The sequence below is a fragment of the Phasianus colchicus genome, chromosome 4, assembly GCF_987193195.1.
Source record: "Phasianus colchicus chromosome 4, bPhaCol1.hap1.1, whole genome shotgun sequence".
In the NCBI taxonomy this organism is placed as follows: Eukaryota; Metazoa; Chordata; class Aves; order Galliformes; family Phasianidae; genus Phasianus; species Phasianus colchicus.
The window spans coordinates 16,092,787-16,112,806 of record NC_143439.1 but is presented as its reverse complement, the minus strand read 5'-3'; the positions used below and the strand labels follow the sequence as shown (position 1 = coordinate 16,112,806).

The window sequence follows — 20,020 nt, the reverse complement described above, 5'->3', positions numbered from 1 at the left end:
CCCGACACAGAGTCCGGTGCCTTGGGTTTGGCCCTGAGCGAAAGGCAGATAACTGCACTGAGGTCAGGGCACAACCTGCAGAGGAGGGCGTGGGGAGGAAGCAGTGCTTGCAGAGCGTTGCGCAACTGCACCTCCCTGGGGCACCCAGATCCCTGTCCCGTGAGCTGGTCCGCGCAGAGGGATGGCATCAGGAAGTGCTGCCTGCACGCAGCCAAGCTAAGATCCCTGTGGCGCAAGCCAGCGAAGCCGCCTGTATGGCCTTGCACGCAAAGAGGGGTCACAGTCGTGCAGCGGCTGGGTGTTTGCTGCAGCAGACCTCGGGGCCCCCGTGGTGCCTGCAGTTCTCCTGAGACCACAAGAGCCCGCTGGGTGTAATGGGCTCTTCCTGAAGCCTGCCTCACCGGGGCACTGAGAGGGCTGTGCTCTGTGTGAGCAGGTGATGTGGAACACCGCCATGCACGCCGAGTTCATCCATGACCATCCTGACTATGGCTTCGAGATACCTGGCGTCAGGTTTAACTGGAGGTGAGGCGCGGGCTGGGTGAGGCTGGGTGCCAGCCCCAGTGGGGATGGCACCTGCCTGCTGTGCAACTCACACCTGTTTTATTTTGGACCTCCTCTGCCATGCGGAGAGAGTTATTTCAGATGAGCTCTGCAGCTTAATTAGTTGGTGGTGACAATAAACTTCCCTCTTTTTCCAGAACCATTAAGGAGAAGCGCGATGCTTATGTGAGACGCCTGAATGAGATCTATGAAAATAACGTAACCAAGGTGTGGATGCTTTTATTCCCTAAGCCTGGCGTGGAAGCAGTCCTTTCTATCTATTTTCTGTATTTATTTGCTGCTGATGCGATACCTGCTGTTGCTCCACAGGCTCGCATTGACATAATCCGTGGCTACGGCAAGTTCACCTCCGATCCGGAGCCCACCATCGAAGTCAATGGGAAGAAGTACACGGCTCCTCACATCCTCATTGCGACAGGTGGGCGCCCATCGGTCCCTCCTGACTCTGAAGTTCCCGGTGAGTACCCACATAACACAAGTAGGGAGCAAGTGATGTGGCTGCAGGAAGCTTCTTGCAGTTATCCATGGTAAAATCACCGTGTTACTTTGCAGGTGCCAGCCTCGGTATAACCAGTGATGGGTTCTTCGACCTGGAGGAACTTCCCAGGTACAGTGGAATATCTCCCGTCCCGGTGATGCAGTGGAGAGGTGAATCCCAGAGCTTGGTGGCTTCTCAGTGGCTCCAGCTGATCACCTTGCTCTTCTCAGCTCTGCCCTGGGAGGTTGCACAGGCTGTTCTGCAAGGCTTCCGCTATGGTGGCACCCAAGATGAACTACTTGGTTTGGGCCCAAGAGAAGCTGCCAGGCTTCCAATGCTTGTCAGGCTCCAAATACATGCACGTGGCATTCTTGCTTCTCTGCAGGCACAGCGTGGTCGTTGGTGCAGGGTACATTGCAGTGGAAATCGCAGGGATCCTCTCCACATTGGGCTCCAAGTCCTCCTTGCTTATCCGTCGGGACAAGGTACTGTTGCTGGCCATCCCCACGGTGCCTCCCATTGCAGCCACATCCCAGCTGCCCACAGGTCTCTGGCAGGGTAGCCAGGGAAGCTGTGGGTGGAGGCAGAGCAGAGGCATGCTGCTGAGCCCATCCCTGCAGCTGTAGAGTATGCAGAGCTTTTCTGTAGCAGTGCGTGCCATGGGAGCTGCTTCCTTCAGCTTCATGTTGAGTCATAGCTTGAAGAAAGCAAACTAAGGAAGATTAAAAAAACAAAGAAATGCTTTACCATGAAGCAGAAGTGTCCCAGCCTATTTGTGACAGAGTGGGGCAAGAAAACAGGCAGAAGGGAGATGGAGGTGGATAGAGCCATCAAGCATCCTAGTGTGTGCACTATCATCTCAGAGGGCTGCATGGTCCCTGCCTAGGTCCTGAGGACGTTTGACTCGCTGATCAGCACAAATTGCACACAGGAGCTGGAGAACATTGGAGTTGATGTCTGGAAGCACACAAAGGTATGGGCGCTCACTGGGGACAAAATGAGGTTGATGATCTTGAAGGTCTTTTCCAACCTGAGCAATTATATGATTCTGAGATGGATGGGGTGGCACCCCAAACAAGGGTGGTTGCTTACTGACCCTACTAGCACCATCCCACCATGGCTCCTGGTTGTCCCCACAGGTCCAGGCTGTCACCAAGTCCCCCAGTGGCTTGCTGGAGGTGAAGGTGACATCCTCTGAGCCTGGGCACAAGCCAACTGTGAAGGTGATCCAGGATGTGGACTGCCTTCTGTGGGCCATTGGGCGGGAGCCGAACACGGAGGAGCTGTGTCTGGAGCATGTGGTGAGACAGAAATGTGTCCCCTTCCCCTTAAGCATTGCCATCCTTGGGCTGCAAAGCTTCTTGGTGCCATGTGGAACCATAAAAAGTCTGGTGCATTCCTGCCAGGCTCAGTTCCTCCATCCAAGGACCTTCACATTGCTGTGAGGACCACAAGGTTCTAAGTGCTGACATGGCTGGTGTTCCCCTGGCAGGGTGTGAAAGTGGATGCCCAGAACCATGTGGTGGTGGATGAGTTCCAGAACACCACCAGAAAAGGGATCTATGCCATCGGAGATGTCTGTGGCAAAGCCCTTCTGACCCCAGGTGCGTACTGGTGCTCTCCATCCCCTCATCCTCTAGCAGAGCCATGCCTCACATTCCCTGTCCCTCTCCTTAGTGGCCATTGCAGCTGGAAGAAAGCTGGCACTTCGGCTCTTTGGTAACCAACAATATGCCCGGCTTGACTACAGCAACATCCCCACTGTCGTCTTCAGCCACCCACCCATTGGAACTGTGGGCCTCACAGAAGGTAGGGGTGGGAGAACCTGCAGAGAGGCATGCAGGTGTTAAATCAGTGCACGTGTGGAGAAACAGGCCAGGGAAACTGATGTGCAGTGCTTTATGCTGCAGATGAAGCCATCGCTGTGCATGGGAAGGACAACGTGAAGATCTACTCCACGTCATTCACCCCCATGTACCATGCAGTCACGCAGAGGAAGGTGAAGTGTGTGATGAAGCTGGTCTGCGCTGGCAAGGAGGAGAAGGTGTGTGGAAGGGGATGGTAGTATCCCCACCTAGGAAGGTGCAGGTCCCCTTATAGGATCTTGCTGCAGGGAACACCAGTGGCTGTCCCTGTGGGGGCCACCAGTTGTGGTGGTGGTGTGCACTCCTGGCTGTGACTCTGGTCTCATACTGGCTTCCTGCTTCTTCCTGGAAGGTGGTGGGGCTGCACATGCAAGGCCTGGGCTGTGACGAGATGCTGCAGGGCTTTGCTGTGGCCATCAAAATGGGAGCCACCAAGGCTGACTTTGACAACACAGTTGCTATCCACCCTACCTCTGCAGAGGAGCTGGTGACAATGCGCTGAAGTGTGGAGATGAACTGCTGGCAGCTGAAGCAGAGGAGCCATTCCTTGCCTCTTGCCAGCACTTCTTCTGTGCAAGTTAATCACACGAGCAAATTTCACCTCTTTCTCTCTGAAAATTTTTCCTGGGTTGTAGGAAATCAATTTTTCCTTTCTTAAAAAGTGCCTAAACATCAGCGAGTGCTTGGAGAGCAATACAGTGTTAGAATCAGCATGGTGTGACCCAGAGTGGAAAATAAATGCAGTGATGCTGGCAAACCTTTGCCTTGTGTGTTGTAATTGCTGTTCTGTGCTGTACCATACAGGATAGGAACAAGTGCTGAGACATCATCTCAGCCTCAAGAGGCAAAGGCAGGGAGTCACCACGGGATCCCGAAGGGAAGGGGTCAGGATTGCAAACCGTGTGCAAAATGAGCTTCCTGAAGCCCAGTGCTGCGCCGGGTTTAACCCACGAGGCTCCTAACTCGCCCTTCCAGCCGCCGCCATTACGCGGCTCGGGGGCGCGGGACTGGCGCTGAGACCCCAGGGCGCCTGCGCGGCGCGGCCGCCATCTTCCCTCCTGCTTCCATTCCCCTTCCGGCCGTGGGCGGCGCCGCGCTGCCGGTGCGGCTGCGAAGCGGCCGGAGCCGGCGGATGAAGGCAGCGGGCCCGGGGCTGCGCTCCCCGCCTCGGCATCGCACGTGGGCCGGATGCGGGGCAGAAAGAAAAGCGAAGCGGTGCGCACGGTGACGGCTTCGGAAGCAGAGAACGCAGCTGGGTGAGCGGTTTGGGGCTCGGCTGCAGAGGCGAATTCTTGCCTTGCAGGGGCTCAAACCGAGGCTCGTTTGGTTGGTTTGGGGGCCCAGGGAGAGTGACCGAGCTGTGCATTCACGCCTCTTGAAAGCAGAGATGGAATCCTGCATTTCTGAGGCTTGAAAACAGGCTCATTTGGCCGCTGTTGGACCACAGTCTGCAGCCCATCACGCATTTTTCAGCCTCCCTAACAAGCGCAGTGGGATGCTGTGGGAGCTTGAGAACGGAGACCAAGCGGCCTATTTTTGGAACTCAGAGCCAGTTTTGGGGGCTCAGACACAGAACCCAGGCCTGCTGCCTTGAGCCAAGCCCCGGGGCTGGCTGGGTGCAGACAGCAGCAGGGAGGGTGCTCTCAAGCACAGCACTGGTTGTGTTGGTCCCCAGAAAGCTGGGTGCTGGTGTGCAGCGAGCTGAACCCACGTGACATGTGAGACTCTCTGGGTAAAACATGACTTTTCAGCTCAACTGCTTATTCAAATGTTAAACAATGCCCAGAATAGTTACCAACGGGCCTGCTGTGTAGTACAACAGTTAGAAAACCATGGCAGCTTGTATTAGTATTCACATTATAACAATGACTGATTTATGGCCTTTTCAAAAAGTCCAGACTGCTGGAACAAGCATGAGCTAGAAACAAATGAGCCAGAGCCACAGCAAGCTGGAGACTGCTAGGACCAGACACACCAATTAATGGTAGATGCAGGGAGCCAGAGGTGTCCAGGACTACTTAGTAGTCAGTTGAACTGATTGATTAAGTATTTTACAATGTATAACTATGACATGTAATGTTACAGTTATGACAGTGATTGATGTATGACCTTGTCTAAAGCCTAGACTGTTGGAGCAAGCATGAGCTCTGATGAGCTGGAAACAGCCACAACTAATAAATCAGCAAAAGCAAAAACTAGTCTGTATCTATACAATGTACAACTATGACATTCAGTAGTAATAATCAAGTTATGACAGCAATTGATTTGTGACCTTGTATAAAGCCCAGACTCTTTTAACAAGCACAAGCTGTAGTTACCTGGAGCCAAAATAGAGCTGGAGAAGTCTAGGAGATTTCCAAGACATATCCACAAGCTGGAGCTGCAAACAAACTGGAGAGCAGCACAGAGCTGCCTATAAACCAGAGACGCAGCAAGTTGAAGACATCCAGGGTTAATTAGCCTGCAAATACAAACTAAATTAGTCAATATCTATACAGTACACAACTAAGACATTCAATATTAAAGAACAAGTTACAACAGTGATTGATTTACAACCTTGTCTAAAGTCTAGCTTGTTTAAACAGTTTTAATTGCGTGAGCTATGACTACCTGGACACAGAAATGAGCTGGAACTACAGTGAGTTGGAGGCATCCAATGAATTGTAGATGCTGGGAGCTGGATGTTTCCAGGCCTGATTAATCAATAAATCTAAAATGAAAATAGCTAGCCTATAGTTTATGACATACAACTATGACATACCATACTAAAGTTGTGACAGTGATTATTTATAACCTTGTCTAAAGCCAGGCTGTTTTTACAAGCACAAGCTGTGATCTACTCACAGAGAAGCAAAATTGTTTCTAACAGGTTCTTGGCAATCCCAGGCAAAGTATTTGGAGGTAAACCAATAGTCACATACCAAAAAAAGAGCTGAACTCACACAAATGATGAAGGAGCTTTCTGACTATAGAGCCCTCCTTTGCAGCGAACAGCCCAAGTCCAAGAGATAGTCTCTCTTCAGTAGCCGACCCTTATAGGAGCCCCTTATGTGAGCCCAGGATGCTTCCACCCTCCTGGTCACACGGGGAGCACATGTGCAAACAATTTGCCTGTGCTCCCTGGGCCAGCTACTCCCCTTCACGAGGCGCACAATCATGACTTCAAGCTGTGTCCCGACAATTCCCCTACAATTGTAATGAGCCAGAGCTGAAAACCGAGCTGGAGATTAAATGAACTGGGGATACAATAAACGAGAGACTTCCTGGGCTAGACACCGCCATAAACTGGAACTGCAAATGAGCTGGAGAAATCCAAGGCTAATTAATGAATACAAGCTAATTAGCTTCTGTACAGCGTACAACTGTGAACTGTAATATTCTGACAGCAATCGACTTATAGCTTGCGCGAAGCCCAGGCTGTGGTTACCTGGTGCCGGAGGTGTCCGTGCCCCCTGCGGTGCCTCAGGGAGGTGAGGAGCAGGGTGAGCGCGGGCTGGGCTGTCCCCTGCACGGAGCCGAGGCGGTGTTTGCAATGGGAGAACGAAATCCTGCACAGTCAGGTCTCTCCCTACTGGAGCACGCGGACACGGCTGCGGGCAGGTGCCAGCCCTCGGGAGCCGTGCTTCCAGCAAGGCGGGGCCCCACCGCGCACCGCGGGCTGGAGCCCCCGGCAGGGAGGGCGAGGAGCTGCTGGATTTCCCGAAGCCCCGCTGGTGTCGGGAGGCGGGAGCCGGGTGGAAGCGCGGCTTCGGGGCCGCGTCAGGCCTCGAGCGGGATTTACTTTGTACCGCCAGCCAGGAGCTGCCTCTTGCCACCAGCCCGAGGCCGAGCTGTGAGGATCCGTGCCGAGGGACGCGTCGGCGGACGGGCGGGGGAGCAATTCGGAGGAACGGCAACGGGGCCGCCCCACAGCTGCCGTCCCTTTCGCGCCTCACGGCGCCACGCGCCAGCTCTGCCGGAAACTGCGCTGCGCTGCGGCGCCACCTTCCGGCTGCGCCGAGACCCGCAGCGCCCCCGGCTCCTGAGGCCTCCAAGGAACGGCGGCGGTCTCGCCCTGCGCCGCGGCGCCCCCTGGCGGGCGCTGCTTGACACAACAACGCCCCTACGCCGAAGCCCCGTCGCGCGGGACGGTGCCAAGAGCGATGCGTCCCGCCCTGCCCTGCGTTGGGGGGAACATACGGGGAAGCGGGCACGGCGGGGGGGGAGGACACCTTGCAACACGCAGACAAGCGCGGGCTTTCGGTCACCCTTTTATTAGCACCGTGACAAGCGCGACCTCTCGCCCCCCCGGCCGGCGCCGGGACCCGCCCGCAGGTTCCTGGCGGGCAGCTGTCGGGGCTTAGGGGATCCCCGCTGACCCCCCAGCCCCCGCACCTTCACGCGACGTCTGTCTCCAGCACATCTTCGCTCCTCGAGGGCACGTTCTTGTTCAGCGTCTCCATCTCCTCTTCCTTCCTCTTCCTGCGCTGCTTCCGACAGTGGCTTTTGAGAGGACAGGAATGAAACAAATGAGCGGAACGAGATATCGGTGATGCCCCGCGCCCCTCCCAGCAGCTCAGACCGAATGGCACCTGGCCGTGCCCAAGGGCCGCGCACGCTGCTCCCGCCCCGGCCCCACGTACTGAGCACAGAGGCAGACGCAGACGACAAAGACGATGAGGGTGACGATGGCAGCGATGAGGGAGATGACCACGATCTGGCCCCGGTCGCCTCGCAAGTAAAAGATGTCCACCTGCTCACACCGTGCCCCCGTGTAGCCTCGCTCGCACCTGCCGCGCAGCGCGGGGGACAACAACAGGGCTCTAAAAACCGTCGCACCACCTGCTGCCCCATCCCCGCAGCGTGCCGTTCCCCCATGCCACCACGTCCCCTCCGCTGGCGACTTACATGCAGGCTGGAGCCGCCTCGGCCACCAGGAAGCGGCAGCGTCCCTTGACGCAGTAGTGCCGGTACTCCTCGGGGCATCGGGAGAAGTGTCCCCGCCGCCGCAGCTGCGTCACGTTACCTGCAGGGACCAGGATGGGATGCAGCGGGGACCCTGAGTATGGCCTCCTGCCGACTCACGACCTTGGCCATCGCCGGCCCAGGGCCGCTGCGCTGATAAGCAGAACCTGGCCTCTGCGCCAGACAAAACACGGCAGCTTGCCGCTCCGCTCCCACACCTCCTCACCTGCACAGCCCTCGCAGGGCAGACCCTCGGTCACGTTGGCATCGGCACCCACGCAGCTGAAAAGCGCCAGGCCTGGAATGAAGGAGAGCAGCTGAGCAGGGACGGGGAGACTGGCAGCCACCGGGAAGGGACTTTTTGCCTCACCAGCATCAGCTTTTCTCCAGGCAGGGAGGGAGGGATGCCGCTTCCTACCTGTGGGCGCCCAGCCATGGCCCATTGCAGCCTGCACGCTGCCCATGCCGTGGTGGTGTGACCTGGGGGATCCAGAGGGACAGGAGCCAACAGGAAGGGTTTGGGGGATATGAGGATGGCTGGCAGAGCCCCAGGTAGCCAGATGGCCCCTTTGGAAGAGTATGGGTGTCCAAAAACTGCTGGGGATGGGAGGAGGTAACTGAGCTGCAAACCAGCCCTGGTGGCTTCAGGTGTCACCACACCTGTACCAGGTGCTGTGACATCCCTGCTGCTGCTGCAGGGAGACATCGATCATGAAGCAAACCCAGGCACTCAACCCGATTGTGCCACTTCATGGGCTCAGATGGGAAAGGGACAGTCATCCTGGCCCCAGCCTTAGGGCGGTTTGCACGGTGGTGCAGTAACGAGATCTCAGCAGTGATGACCCAGCACAGCCCCAGTTCCCACAGGACAGGTCCTGCTGGTGGGGCCGGTGCTTACCAGGGCAGCATGTCACCAGGGGCACATCCTCATCATGTGGGGAAGAGTGGGCGGGTGTGCTGTGCCACTTGGCCACCTGGCCTGCCCGCCAGGGCCTCATGGTAGTGGCAGAGGGACTAAGTGGGCAACCTCCTGAGTCCCCCAGCCAGCAGTAGAGCCTTTCCTGGCTCTGTGTCCCTCCAGGCTATATATAGGCAGCGCTGCTGTAACTGCACACGTCGTGTGACTGAGCGCCAATAAGCTTGGGTGCAGTCTCCAGCATGAGAGCTGAAGCCCGGCTGCCCCCCCAGCACCAGCTGCGGGCTGACTTCACCCCAGCACGAGACGACCCCAGCAGGGCAGCTTCCCCACCCTCACAGCAAACGGCTGCCACAGCTGCCCTCCTTCTGCAAGCCTCCCTCAGGCAGCCTCCCCTCAGCAGGGCGGTGGCATGGGGATGATGTGGGTAATAGCAGCCCTGTGGGGTCTCTGGCAGCCAGCTCTCAGCCCACCCAGCACAGATGTCCTTCCAAGGCTGGATCCCACAGTCCTCATCTTCCTGTGCTGGGCACCACGGCCCCAAAACAGGTCGGGCACCATTCCCCTGTGTGGGTGTGGGCTGGGCAGAGCACGATGCAGCCCCGCCAAAGGGCCGAGCCCCGGGCTGCTCATGGCAACGGGCACGCCTGGGACCCAGGGGGCTGCCTGCTGCCCGAAATCCACGCAGTAGGTGGAGTGATGGGCAGCAGTGGGGCTGTGCTGCTCCTGAAGGCAGCCAAACCAAGTGACTTGGTAAGGGAGGCTCTGGGGCAGGACGGCTCTTTATGGAGGAGCACCTTTGCTCCGACGCGGGAACCTGCGGGGCAGGCACTCGCTGCCTAGTATCCTCTATCGCTGGCGCTGCTTAGGACGGCAAAATATATCCACATGTCCGCGCGTCCACATGTCCGCGCACCCAGACGTCCACCAGCACTGAGGCTGCCCGCGGGCAGGGTCTGCTGCCGGGTGGCAGAAGCGTCCCATCCCCACTCCAGGGAGGTTTCAACCCGAGGGACTCAGCACGGGGAGCACCAGGACGGGATCGGGAGGGAACACGAGACACGACATGCGGGGCACGGGGATGGCAACGGGTAGGCACCGGGAAGAACGTGATGGGACGGGACGGGACGGGACGGGGAGCACGGGCTACGAGCACTCCAGGACCGTGCGAGCCCCGTGCCAGGACGGACTCCCCCGCGCGGCCGCGGTGCCGCCGCTTACCGGAGGCGAGGGCCAGGCAGAGCAGCAGGGGGCCGGGACCACCGCCCGGGACCAGGACCGCCGCCGCTTCCATGCGCGCCGCAGCCTCCGCCTGCCCGGTGCCCGGTGCCCGGCGGCCGCGGCGGGGCGGGACGGGACGGGGCGGGGCGGGAGCGGCTCTGCCTCCTCCTCCTCCTCCTCCTCCCGCTCCCCCCGGCGGCGCGGAAACCCACGGATGGGACCCCCGGAGGGGATCTCCCCGCCCGCACCCCGTGCGGGGTGTCCCGAGCGCTACGGAAAGGGGGTTCGTTCGCACCCGCCCCAACACCCTCACGCGGAGCCTCGGGCTGCCGTGCGGTGCTGCGGGTGCCAAGAGGGTGGCACATCCCCGGGGCGGCCTCCCGGCTCGTCCGCGCCCGCATGAGCTCAAGGGGAGGAATGACGGGCTGGAAAGAAAACGGTGACCTCACGCCGCGGGATGGCGGCTGTGAACGCGGCGCTGGCAGCCGCCCCGCTTGGCCGCCCGCCGGAGCTCCGCTCCCGCACACGCCCGGCTGGTGGGCGGCCCTGGCGGCCCGCGTGTGCCTCGTCCCGGGTCCCTCTGAACGGGCCTTTGGGCCCCCGGGCAGCAGGGGTGTGAGCACCCTCTTCCGTTAGGGGGAACCCTATCTATTTCCAGCACAGCAGCTCGGATATCCTATATTTACCGCATGCTGTAGTTCCTGCAGTCTCCCAAACATCGGCTCTCGGATATCTGACCGTGCCTCGTGCACACCGCCCGAGGGCCGAGCTTCTCGGCTCTTTCCGCCATTCCTCTTTTGTGCACCACTTCTTCTAGAACTCCCCAAACTCAGCAGTCCCTCCTGCTTAGCAGGCTGTGTTCTTTTCCTCTTTAGCATCCTCTTTCTCCTCAGCATTTTTTATTTCACCTCTTCAGATCTCAGAACCCTTCCTTGCCAGCGGCACTGCTAAGACGGCAGATGCATCTCGGCCATTCCCTTCTGCCCGCAGAGATGGAGGAGTCTTCCAGCTGAGAAGGTGCAGGAGGTCAGGAGAAGCCGATGGCGGGTAAATTCCCCAAACAAAAAAGTCAGAGAACCTCTTAAGCATCAAACGTTCCAAAGAATCTGTTGCTAATGACCGTGCCAACGAGACCAGGCGGGTGAAACCCGTGCCAGTGACACCAGGTGAGGTGACCACGCAGAAGCGGCCAATGCCAATGAGACCTGGAGGTGGCCGTGCAGACGGCAGCTGGAGCCAGAGGACGGTGCCCAGGAAAGGTCTCCGAGGCTTCCCACGGTCACCGCGTGGGGTTTGCAGTCAGGGCGACGCCGAAGGGGGGGGGGAAGCGATGGCTGCGCGGTGCCGGTGCCAGCAGGTGCCGCTGCGCTCTCGGTGCCGCTGCGGGCGGCGAGCGGGGCGGGGAGCGGGGAGCGGGGCGGGCGATGCCTCCCCCCGCCTCCTCCCTCCGTCTCTCCCTCCCTCCGTCCTCGGCTGCTCGCGCCGCCAGGACCATGGGTTGCTGCTGCCGCCTTCTCCTCGCCCTCCTCCTCCTCCTGCCCGCAGGTGAGCGGCGGGGACGCGCGTGGGAGGGGAACGCGGGGGGACACCGCGCAGCTCGCCCTTGTGCGAGAGGCGCTCCGAGGCTCTGTGGGAAGCGGCCCTCCTGGCCGCGGGTCCCGGGGGCGGCTGGGATGCGTCCAGCCCGGAGCCGCGCGTGTCCGCGGGTACCCACAGAGGCGCGCTCCGGGAGCATCCCTGGCCCTCGGGAGGCTTTGGAGGCAGCCCGGGGAGCAGGAAAGCGCCTGGCGGAGCTGCGAGCCCCGCACAGGGACGAACGCGTTGGGCGAAGAAGCGTTTAGCGCCGAGCTGCGTGCGGCACCGCGGCACCGAGCCGTGCCCGGCTTGGTGAGGTGCGGGAGCACTCAGCCATTCGGGGACCAAACGGCCCGGAGCGGGTCAGCTGTTCCTGGGACTTCTCCAGCCGAGCGTCCCACCTGAGCCCGCTGGCAGTGCTGAGGCTGGGGACGAGTTGTTCCCAGTACGGCATCCCATGGCAGCATTGGTGGGACCCTATGGAAGACACCTGGGAAAATTCCTACTCCGTGCCTCTTGGGATGCTTGCACAAGAGCACGAATCTTTTGGATGCTTCCCATATATATATATTATTATTATTTTCTCCGCTGAAATAGTATTTACAAGAAAAACAAAACCAAACAAAACCCAGAACTATTCCACCTTTAAAACAAAAGAAAACCAACCCAACCAACAGTTTATTTAAATATGCTCATTCTTCAGGAGTTAGTGACAGCGAACACAGCTTGGCAAGTACCAAATATCATCAGGCTTTTTCCTGCCCCTCTAATGAGATAATAGCATCTCTCGCACTGCATTTGAGAAAAGAAGGAGGAAGTTTTTGCCATTCCTTTACTCAGAAGGCGGGACACCAGACCAAAGCCCTGTCAGACCCATCTCAGCACCTTTTTCCTTCTTCATCACAGCCCAGGACCAGCAAAACACAAAGCAAAGTTCTGCAGTCACTCTGACCCTGCTGGGGGAATCTGTCCTGCAGCTGCTGCTCCCCCATGACAGCACCCATCACAAAAGGTGCGACCCCTCATTGTCACAGCGGGACAGGGACCACAAGAGCCAGAGGATCCCTCCATCCTCATTGCTCCTCGGGCTGCCCACAGGGAGGCAGCCGCTGCTCCCTGGGTTGGAAATATCCCCACAGTGAGCGCTCTGAACCTCTGGGTTTGTCCCCAGGCAGCACCCAGGCAGGCAGAGGGACGCCAAGGACAGCCTCTCCCAAGGGGACAGACGTAGGAGAGCAGGTGAGGGACACAGACAGCTTGTTTGTTTCCATTGCGTGCCTTTTTCTTTGAACTACAGAAAGCTTCAGGCTTGGGAGCAATTAGGCTTAACCCATTTAATGACCGTGCAGGAAGCCAGCCCAGCTAGCCATTAAGTCAAAGCAACCAAGGGTACATGTGATCTGAGTGCCGGCAATTTTTTTTTTTTTCACTGAAAGCTTTGTTACTGCGTTTACATTGGACCCTGTCTTTCTCCTCCCCTCACTGCCCTCCCCAGATGTTGTAGGGCTGTCAGCAAGACCTAGCTGTGTAGCAGGAGGTGAGGCTGCCCAGCTCCTAGTGCTCTCAGAAAAAGCAGGAATCCAGGCAGAAGCCAGCGCTGCCTGTGTGTGCTCATACAAGGGAGATCTGCACCACAGCTGCAGGTCGTCAGTGTCAGGCTGGAAAGCAAAAGCACCGTAGCCTGACCACAAGCAAGGAGAAGGGACAGCAGAAAAGGAGAAGCAGCAGCAGAACGGCACAGGAAAGCATTGGCCACAGATATGAAGGCTCAACTAACGAGGTTACAGGCAGGAAACCCTTGCTCTATATTTAAGTATATAGTGTTTTACTGTTCCACACAGCAATAAAGTACTGCGTGCTGTAGGAGCAAGGGAGTCAGGGGTCATTCTACCACTTCCTGCTGAGAGCTTGCATAGCATGTATCTGTGGGTAAGGAACTACTGAACTCCTCATCCAGAGCAAGCACTCCTGGTTCAGAAGGGTCAGCTGCTTCTCCAAACACAATGCATGAATAAACCATCCCGAGCTATGTATTTTCACATAGCGCTGCCAGCATTTATAATTTATCACCCATAAAGCTCACCATATACTCTCAGCAGCACCAGCAGCTGCAGCCAGCAGCTTTTGTAATAGGGCTTCACTCATAGCCCCCAGCACACTGTGGTGCATGGTGCTGGGGCAGCATCTGCCTCTGGGGGGGATCCTGCCTGCAGCTGTTGAGGTTGCCCTTAATTTTTGCTTACAGAATAAAAACACAGATCTACGAGCAAAAAAATCTCATGCTGTGTCTTACCCATGCGTTTCTATTTGTACCTATCCAGCAGCAGCTGCTGGGATGGGAAGTGGCACCTAGCTTTGCTGCATGAAATAGGTGTGCTCTGGACAGCCAAGAGAGCTCTCTTGGGTGAACTTATTCATTGCTCTTTGCTGCATTCCCATCTTCCAGAAAAAGGGTGTTTAGGTTAAGTTTGGAAGCTGTTGTAGCCAAGACAAGCGGCTGGGAAGGAAAAGAAAGAAAGCCACGCTATTCCCCAAAGCAGTACCTCTCACCTCCTGAGACAGGCACATAGCAAAACATGATGGCTAGGGAGCATCCCCCCATGGGTCTGAGTTAATGTGGGGTGAGGACTGCATTCCCCATGCGGGTTAGGTCAGGTGGACCTTCTGGTGGCTGTATCAGGTGCAGCATGTCAAATGGAAGCTGGTTGAGAGCACCATTTCCACCTCTTGCTGGGTGCCATCTTGCTGTAGCACAGCTGTTGTGTCTGATTTCATTTTTCTTGGGCTGGAGCTCTCTTGTTTTCACACTGCCTCTCAGCTGGTGTAACAGCCTGTTCTGAGTGCTGATGAGCAATGCACTGCTAATGAGGCTCCCAGCCCAGGCTAGGTATGTGCTGCTAAAGCAGAGCTTAGCTTGTGTGAGGGTGAGACATCACCTCTGCTTGCCATGGAGGAACTGGGCCAGCAGCATGCCAGTAGGAATCAATCCACACATTCGGTGGTGTTCCCTGGGGTGTCCCAAGTGACTGCACTTAATGCTCTTGAAAATGAAAGCATTTGTATTAGAGAGATTTGGGCTTTTCTCACTCATTTCCCATCTTCTCCAAGAAGACCACCCATGCCAGTGGCCACTTAGAGCTCATGTGGGGCTGGAACGTGGGTGATGCAGGGTGTTGTGCCAAGCCGCTGCTTGTGCATCGCTACCTGGTGCTCCCCATCCCGTTCTGCTCCCATCCAGATTCCTGCAAGGCAGTTGCTGCTGTAAGGGAATTAGATGGGCAAATTCCTCAGGGTTGAGCTATGCGTGGTATCCTTTGATAACTGATGTCCTTCAGTTGCTTTGACAACCCCTGCCTGCCTCTGAAGTCACGTGCTCTGAAGGGAAGATCTCTGGTGTTTTTTTAATCCTTTATTCCAGTGCACTCTTCTGGCTACTGCTCACAGTTGCAGCCCAGGTGCTGAGCAAACAAGGGAACCACCACCTCAGCATTTCTTCACCTTTTCAGATGTGCTTATAGAGGAGCTGGCTTGCTGCATGTCACCCAGCACCAGGAGGATGGGCTGTCTTTTGTGGGATATGGTGGCTTATCTGGAAAGACCCGAGATTGCCAGTGGGATCCTAGGGCAGCAGGGTGCCTTCAGCTCTCCTGGGCAATGCCTGTGACTTGTGACCTGCTGGGGATGAGTGCCCAGTCAAGGCACGCACCCAGACCTGGCTGTGAGGCCAGCTGCACTTGTGCCATGTAGATATTATCGGAAACTTTCTGACTCATCCCAGCCAGCAGCGCTGCCAGCTCTGCAGGATCCCTACCAGTTTGCCCCAGACATTCAGGCAGACCACGGTGGTGCTGCTGGTCCGAAGGACACACAGACACTGGGTAAACCCCAAAACCAAGCCGGCGTGAGGATGTGTTTTGAATTTCTGAATCTACAGGGACTGAGAGGGAAGCTGTCCCACCGCGGGTCTCCTTGGTGATTAACAAGAGCAGGCATCCTTCTCCTGCAAGAGCCCATCCATCCCTGACATTCAGCATGGGTTGGCTTTCTTCAAGTGCATGGGGTAACTCTGCAAACACTACCTCACAGTAGTGCCTCTTTAGTACAAATCTGGCTGGTGTTCAGAGTGAGGCTTCAGGCAAGCAGGAAGGGGGTCCAGGGAGGGAGTGAGCTGCTCCTCTCCATGAAAGTGCTCAGGGTGCCATCAGCCCACTGAGGGTCTTGTTGGAGTAGCAACACATCTTGAGAGAAGCTGGGGTGGCAGCCTTTAACCTGCTGTTCCAGTTGCACCCGGCTGACGTGCCCCAGTAAATATGTGGGAAGCATTACTTCAAAGCAATTGAAGTACAGCCCCAGCCCTGATCTCAAGAATCCCAGGAGTGAAGGGATGCTTGGTTCAGGTTGTCAGTACGTTCACATCCTCAGACACCACCTAGCAACTGCTTTCTGCCCTAGTTTTGGCCACCACTGGTACAGAGCTCTTAAAATGGTGGATGCGTGTTCTACACTTTCCTTTGCAGAGGCTTATGTGCCTGCTGCTGCGATTGTGTTTTGGAATTAACAATGCCTGCTGACAGGGATGCTGGCTTGGTGGTGATGCAGCTTGCAGCACTGAATCCTCCCAGCTGCCTCGGCAGCAGTTGTTGCTTGGGAAAGGTGTTGCTGCTCAGCACTCCTGGTGAATCCAGCTGGGGCCTTTGGGTGCCACCCACTGTGGGCCATGGGAATGGGCGGCTACCTTCTCCCAGGTTGTGGCTGGGGGCACCTGGAGTGTGGAACCAGCTCTCCTGGTGCCACCAGCAAAGAGCTTTGGGGGAATTGGCCTTCCAGGTGGCAAGAAAAAATCAGTATTGTCCTGAGATTTTTGTCCTCTGTTCTCATGTAGCTCCATGCTAGAATGCTGTGGGATTATACATAAGCAAGAGCATGGGAATAAAAATTCCCCCTGATGTCACTTGCTGCTGGCACACTCTTTCTCCAGCCTAGCTGTGCCCATGGAGCTGCTAGTGGTGGCTCAGAGCTGAGTTTGGCCCTGTGGAGAACAGAAAAGAGAAAAAGAAAAAAACAGCAGCCACTGGTGGGGACAGGGGACAGAATGACTCATCTTCATGTTAAGAAATGGAGATGAATGAATGAATGCACAAGGAAACAGTGAGGGAAGAAAGAGGCATCCTGTGTCACAGTTCCCAGCTGTGTGGTGCTTGCTGCTGCCCGCTCTGAGGGGAGTTGGGGACAGGGGTGCCAGCCTGGGATAGGAGCTGAGCCATGAAGGGAAATGGGCTGGGATATGTGGGATGGGGGTTCCAAGTGCTGACCGCCTCTAACTCTCTCCCTGGGAACGTGAGCAAGAAGAATCCCCTCCTTTCCACCATTTTCTTCCAGACGGTGATTTTGGCTGGCTTTGGGTTTCTAGGAGCTGTGGAGAAGGAAGTCCCCATTACCATTGATGGCCACGGAGACCTCACAAAGATTTCCTAGTTACTAATGCTTGTTTTTCTCCCTGCCAGGACTCGGTGATGACCCCATAGCATCCCTTGCCCCCTTCCCAGTGGTGGGGACATCAGCTGGGCCAGGCTCGGGGGGCACATCTGTCCCCACAGCAGCTCCCCACCAGTCTACACCTCTGACAGCTGCAGGACCCACCAGTAACGGAGTGTCCCCCGAGGTGGGTGGCCGCAATGGGAGCACCATGGCCATGCTGTCCCCTGCCTCCAGCCCCACAAACACTGTCACTGCAGCAGACAGCCCATCTGTGGCCCCCAGTTCGGTGCCACCAACCTTGGAGACAGTCCTGAGTCCTTGGACAGCACATTCCAGCATGGCGAGAGGCACGACAGATTTGGGGACAAATCCCAGCCCTGTGGGCACGCCTGCATCCTTCTCTTCTTCCTCCCCTCACAGCAGCACCCTGCACTCATCCCCTGGGACAGCATTGCTCTCACCAGCCATCCCCACCCAGCCACCAGCACTGATGAAGGACATCCCTTCCCCAGGGACGCTGGCTGTGGCATCAAGCCTGGCCACGGAGCCAACATCCCCCTCAGTGACTGTGGCCAGCCCCACAAAGGGCATGGCTGAAGAAGGCAAAAGCACTCCCTCCACTGGTGTCACCATAGAAGAGGTCCCACACGCCTTGAGTGCAGGTGAGCAGCACCCCTCTCTGTACACATACAATATATATGTAACTTTTTTTCCTGCTCTTGCCAGTTAGAATTTATTTTTCCAGTTATTTTTCACTTAATTTCACTTTCACTGTATTTTGAGAAAAAAGATGTGCTCCTTGGAGGAATCTGTGTCATCTGTAGAGGCAAGGGGTTGTGGATACCCACACTCAAACACTCAGATGTGAATAAAACCCTGAGCTGCAAAGATGACTTGAAATTTCAAGGAGGAAAGGGAGGAAGCCTCAACCATGGGTTAGGAGTTGGGACAGTGTATGTTTCTTCTCTCCCTTCTGGAGATAGCATGAAGCTAGCTTTGACCTGTCCTCTGCGAGACCAGATGGGTTAAAGGGCCAGAAGGTGGAGGTGGCTAGAGCCTCTTCCTTGATGGCTTCCAGCCCTGGTTTGGCATCTGGTGCTGCCTGATGCTGGCAGGAACACTGAGGAGAAAGCCCAGATTTCGTAGAATAGTTTAAGTTGGAATGTGCCTTTCAAGGTCCAACCCCAAGGGCTGGATTTTGCAAGGAAAGCTCAGTAAAATCTCTGCTGGGGGCCACTAGACCCCCCCAAAACCTTTTTACCAGAACACAGACTGAAATGAATTTAAAGCTCCTGGTCAAGAAATAAATGGCAGCTCTGGGGCTTCTAGGTCTGCAGTAGTGGAAAAACAACCATTGTTTTTATCCCAAACCCACCTGCCCTGTGTTATGGGAAGGGAGCAACACATAGAGATAGTGGGGTCCAGCAGCCTCCAGAAGGGAGTGTCACAGGGATGCCTGTGCAGGACATGGATCTGGCACTGGCACCAGGATCTGAGCACTGCCCTTTCTGGTGCTCCCTGCAGGCAGCATCGTGGCCATAACTGTGACGGTCATCGTGGTGGTCGTGCTGGTCTTTGGGGCGGCGGCGTACCTCAAGATCAGGTAAGGCTGGCCCTCTGCGGGGCCTTGAATCCCAGTCTTTTGAATCATGTTTCTATTGAAAGCCAGAGCTTTCTTTGTTGCTTTACAGAAGCCTCACTCAAATGCCAGTGATGCTGCTCAGCACGCAGCCATAACCAGCAGTTATCCCCAGGGTGAGCTGTTGCCTTGCACCTTGCTGTGCCTGCAGTGATAAGCAGCAGCATGGCCCAACAAGATCTAGATGAGCAAGTCTCATGTTAATCATGGAATCACAGAACGGCTTAAGCCCATCCTAATTCCAACCTTCCTGTTTACTGTTAGGTGTGCCCCAAAACATGGCATGGGCTCATTCTCCCTTCCAGGGGGTCATGGGGAGGCGATGATCCTTTTCCAGTGCCATTTCTGGTGTGTTCTGTAGGCGGTTGGTCAAGGTGGGATGTGCTGGTGGCCAACTGCCTTCTACACAAAAGCAAAAACGACATGGTGAAGGCCCAAGTGCATTTTTTTTTTTCATTTTACCCCACAGTAAAGTAACTAATAAACCACCAAAGCAGCCATCATGTTTAAAAAAATAATAATAAACAGGACTCCTGCAGCTGTGCATTGGCCAGCTCCTTGCTGCCCACACTGCAAATGCCACAAGCTCCATGCTGTCCTCCTCATACGCTTAGTGGCAAAGCACTGAGCATTCTTCCTGTCCCTCTGAACAACTCATACAGGCTTTGAGGATTTTGATGACATCTTTTTGGCTCTCTATGTGAGCATGCCTGACTCATTTCACCTTCTGCAGGCTAACATGGCGCCATGTTCCCCACAGGCATTCCTCCTATGGAAGGCTGCTGGACGACCATGACTACGGCTCCTGGGGGAACTACAACAACCCCCTCTACGATGACTCCTAGCAGGAGAAGATCCTTATTTATCAGCGCTTCCCCAGCACGCACCTGCTGCTTGTCCCCGCCACGCGTGCTGGGCCGCAGCCTGGAGGCCAAGCTGCCACCATGAGCAGCAGCACATTGTGGCAGGCCCAGCAGGAGGCGGCTGGCCGCAGGGCAGGTGCACAGCGCCCACGATAAACCCGAGTGTTGGTGCTTTGCATGGGAAGCTCTCTGATAACATGGGGTGGGTGCTGCTTTGGAGGTGGAGGGGGATGTGGGGCAGGTATGCCCCTTTGCTTTACAAAGCCCAGTAAATCCAAATTCCCTTTGGGAGGGCTGGGGGAGGCAAAGGCAGAAGACAGCAGCCCTGCGTTATCCCTGGAAAGAACATGGAGCGTCCCATTGCTTTACGTGCCCCTCCCTCCAAGATCACCTCTCTGCATTGTCCCACTGCAAAACCCTATGCCTTCCCTCGCCTGTGGTAGCGCGCCATGGGCAATTACATGACTGCTTACTCTC

At 56.4% G+C, this 20,020-nt stretch overlaps 3 protein-coding genes across 4 annotated transcripts in view; 2 read left to right on the top strand and 1 right to left on the bottom strand.

Annotated features, from left to right (window-relative positions):
• GSR (glutathione-disulfide reductase) overlaps positions 1–3,722 on the top strand; it is a 4,385-nt gene extending 663 nt beyond the window's left edge. Inside the window, exons 3-13 of the mRNA XM_031607490.2 lie at positions 437–525; positions 702–771; positions 874–1,021; positions 1,117–1,171; positions 1,428–1,527; positions 1,929–2,015; positions 2,182–2,343; positions 2,535–2,646; positions 2,720–2,851; positions 2,953–3,086; positions 3,260–3,722. Coding sequence (XP_031463350.2) covers positions 437–525; positions 702–771; positions 874–1,021; positions 1,117–1,171; positions 1,428–1,527; positions 1,929–2,015; positions 2,182–2,343; positions 2,535–2,646; positions 2,720–2,851; positions 2,953–3,086; positions 3,260–3,409 — 1,239 coding nt within the window. The 3' untranslated portion in view covers positions 3,410–3,722. The remainder of the gene's footprint in view (positions 1–436; positions 526–701; positions 772–873; positions 1,022–1,116; positions 1,172–1,427; positions 1,528–1,928; positions 2,016–2,181; positions 2,344–2,534; positions 2,647–2,719; positions 2,852–2,952; positions 3,087–3,259) is intronic.
• The window catches only part of BTC (betacellulin), a 14,416-nt gene extending 2,978 nt beyond the window's left edge, over positions 1–11,438 (bottom strand). The window contains exons 1-7 of one of the 2 annotated variants that reach the window (XR_016465844.1): positions 9,989–11,438; positions 8,270–8,445; positions 8,078–8,149; positions 7,795–7,912; positions 7,530–7,676; positions 6,335–7,389; positions 5,226–5,368 (exon numbers count right to left, since the gene is read on the bottom strand). Coding sequence is in view for 1 of the 2 variants with exons in the window: in XM_031607498.2 (XP_031463358.1) it covers positions 7,284–7,389; positions 7,530–7,676; positions 7,795–7,912; positions 8,078–8,149; positions 9,989–10,061 (516 nt within the window). In the remaining variant the exon portion in view is untranslated. Of the gene's footprint in view, positions 1–5,225; positions 5,369–6,334; positions 7,390–7,529; positions 7,677–7,794; positions 7,913–8,077; positions 8,150–8,269; positions 8,446–9,988 lie in introns of those variants that run through there. The other variant, XM_031607498.2, reaches the window with a different exon arrangement.
• Positions 11,413–20,020, top strand: PARM1 (prostate androgen-regulated mucin-like protein 1). Its single transcript, XM_031607497.2, has 4 exons — positions 11,413–11,533; positions 17,068–17,703; positions 18,566–18,644; positions 19,441–20,020. Exons 1-4 carry the CDS (start codon positions 11,413–11,415, stop codon positions 19,523–19,525), a joined length of 921 nt encoding a protein of 306 aa, XP_031463357.2. The 3' UTR covers positions 19,526–20,020.

Coding starts and splice junctions, on each gene's coding strand:
- PARM1 (XM_031607497.2), top strand. CDS start 11,413: ATGCCTCCCCCCGCCTCCTCCCTCCGTCTCTCCCTCCCTCCGTCCTCG. Junction 17,704..18,565: donor CCCACACGCCTTGAGTGCAG/GTGAGCAGCACC, acceptor TGCTCCCTGCAG/GCAGCATCGTGGCCATAACT. Junction 18,645..19,440: donor GCGGCGTACCTCAAGATCAG/GTAAGGCTGGCC, acceptor TGTTCCCCACAG/GCATTCCTCCTATGGAAGGC.